At 37.4% G+C, this 2,044-nt stretch overlaps 1 protein-coding gene across 1 annotated transcript in view; it reads left to right on the forward strand.

Moving 5' to 3' along the window:
* Nucleotides 1-181: 181 nt before the first annotated feature.
* LOC107553844 (receptor-type tyrosine-protein phosphatase eta-like) overlaps nucleotides 182-2,044 on the forward strand; it is a gene marked incomplete at its 5' end in the record, with an annotated part of 40,404 nt that continues 38,541 nt past the window's right edge. The window contains 4 exons of the mRNA XM_016236161.1: nucleotides 182-482; nucleotides 627-875; nucleotides 1,110-1,379; nucleotides 1,485-1,733. Of these exons, the coding sequence (XP_016091647.1) occupies nucleotides 182-482; nucleotides 627-875; nucleotides 1,110-1,379; nucleotides 1,485-1,733 (1,069 nt within the window). The remainder of the gene's footprint in view (nucleotides 483-626; nucleotides 876-1,109; nucleotides 1,380-1,484; nucleotides 1,734-2,044) is intronic.

Here is a 2,044-nt window from a genome sequence, read left to right on the forward strand (position 1 = left end):
AATTCCTAATTGTATCAATCTTACTTGTTTATCTCCACTTCTGACTTTAGCTGGAAAAATGAGTGTTATTGTCTTATTGCATTATTGACAAACTAGTTTCCTGTTTAACACTGTAAAGCTGCTTTGACACAACCAAAATTGTATAAAGCGCTATACAAATAAAGGTGACTTGACTTGACTTCTCACCAGCATTTATGATTTGTCCTTCTCTTCCTACACAGAGCCAGATGTGATCAGGAATCTCAGAGTGTCTGAAATCACAACATCATCTGTGTTTCTGACATGGGAAGAACCAGCCGGAAATAGAGATTTCTTTAAATTTAATTGGACTGATGAGAAAACATCTAATCATGTAACAACCAATAGCCCATGGTATAACATCACTGATCTGACTGCTGGAGTCAATTACACATTTATCATCACAGCTGTTGCGGCAGATAAATCAACAGAAGGAGAATCAGTGGTTACCTCTAAATATACAAGTATGTTTTCAATGTAAATGTTTCTGGACTCTCCTAGCTGGATATTCATATTGACTGATGCCTGTCATATTTTTAAATCTTCACTACAGTAAATTTTCAGGATTTGCATTTGAATCCCCAAACGTCTGTCATTTTTACTCACAGAGCCTGACGTCATAATGAACATCACAGCTGCTGATATTACAACATCCTCAGTCTTACTAAATTGGACTAAACCAAATGGCCAAAGCTCCCATTACCGTGTAGAATATGAAAATAACAGTGTGACTACTGAAAACACCTCCATTGAGATAAATGATCTGACTCCTGGAGCACAGTACACATTCAGAGTGTTTGCAGTTGCAGCTGATCATGTGACCGAGGGGAGAGCCAATCAGATTTCACTGTATACCAGTAAGGCCTCTGAATGGATGTTTAATCTGAGTGAATCTGCTGAACCTTCAGCCTTGAAATAATCTCACATTTTCTTGCCTTTAGCAGAAAACTATACAGCAACATCTTGAGATCCCAGACTCATGAATTCTGGCCTTATTACAATTGTTTTATCAATTCATAATTGTATCACTCATACTTGTATACTTACCTTTTCATCAACAGTGATGACTTGCCCTTCTTTTCTCCACACAGAGCCAGATGTGATCAGGAATCTCAGAGTGTCTGAAATCACAACATCATCTGTGTTTCTGACATGGGAAGAACCAGCCGGAAATAGATCTTTTTTTATACTTAATTGGACTGATGAGAAATTGGACTTGACCAGAAATTCAATAGAAACTACTAACACTTCCTATAACATCACTGGTCTTACTGCTGGAGTCAATTACACATTTATCATCACAGCTGTTACTGCAGATAAATCAACAGAAGGAGAATCATTGGTTACCTCAAATTATACTAGTATGTTTTTCACATTTCCTGTTACTTTTAAGTGTACTCTTGAACCTTCACAAGATTTCAGGATTCACATTTTAATCCCTAAATGTCTGTCATTTTTACTCACAGAGCCTGACGTCATTATGAACCTCACAGCTGCTGATATTACAACATCCTCAGTCTTACTAAATTGGACTAAACCAAATGGCCAAAGCTCCCATTACCGTGTAGAATATGAAAATAACAGTGTGACAGCTGAAAACACCTCCATCGAGATAAATGATCTGACTCCCGGAGCACAGTACACATTCAGAGTGTTTGCAGTTGCAGCTGATCATGTGACCGAGGGGAGCGCCAATCCGATTTCACTGTATACCAGTAAGACCTTTGATTGGATATTTAATCTGAATAAATCTGCTCAACCTTCAGCCCCGAAACCATCTCATAATTTCTTGCTTTGAGCAGAAAAATGTACAGCAAAATATTAAGCACCTACAAATGCTTTAGGAATTCCTAATTGTATCAATCTTACTTGTATATCTCCACTTCTGTCTTTAGCTGGAAAAAATACTGTTATTGTCTTCTTGCATTATTGACAAACTATTTTCCTGTTTAACACTGTAAAGCTGCTTTGACACAACCAGTATTGTGTAAAGCGCTATACAAATAAAGGTGACTTGACTTGACTT

Source organism: Sinocyclocheilus grahami, unplaced genomic scaffold (assembly GCF_001515645.1).
Source record: "Sinocyclocheilus grahami isolate Dianchi unplaced genomic scaffold, SAMN03320097.WGS_v1.1 scaffold483.1, whole genome shotgun sequence".
NCBI classification, from domain to species: Eukaryota; Metazoa; Chordata; class Actinopteri; order Cypriniformes; family Cyprinidae; genus Sinocyclocheilus; species Sinocyclocheilus grahami.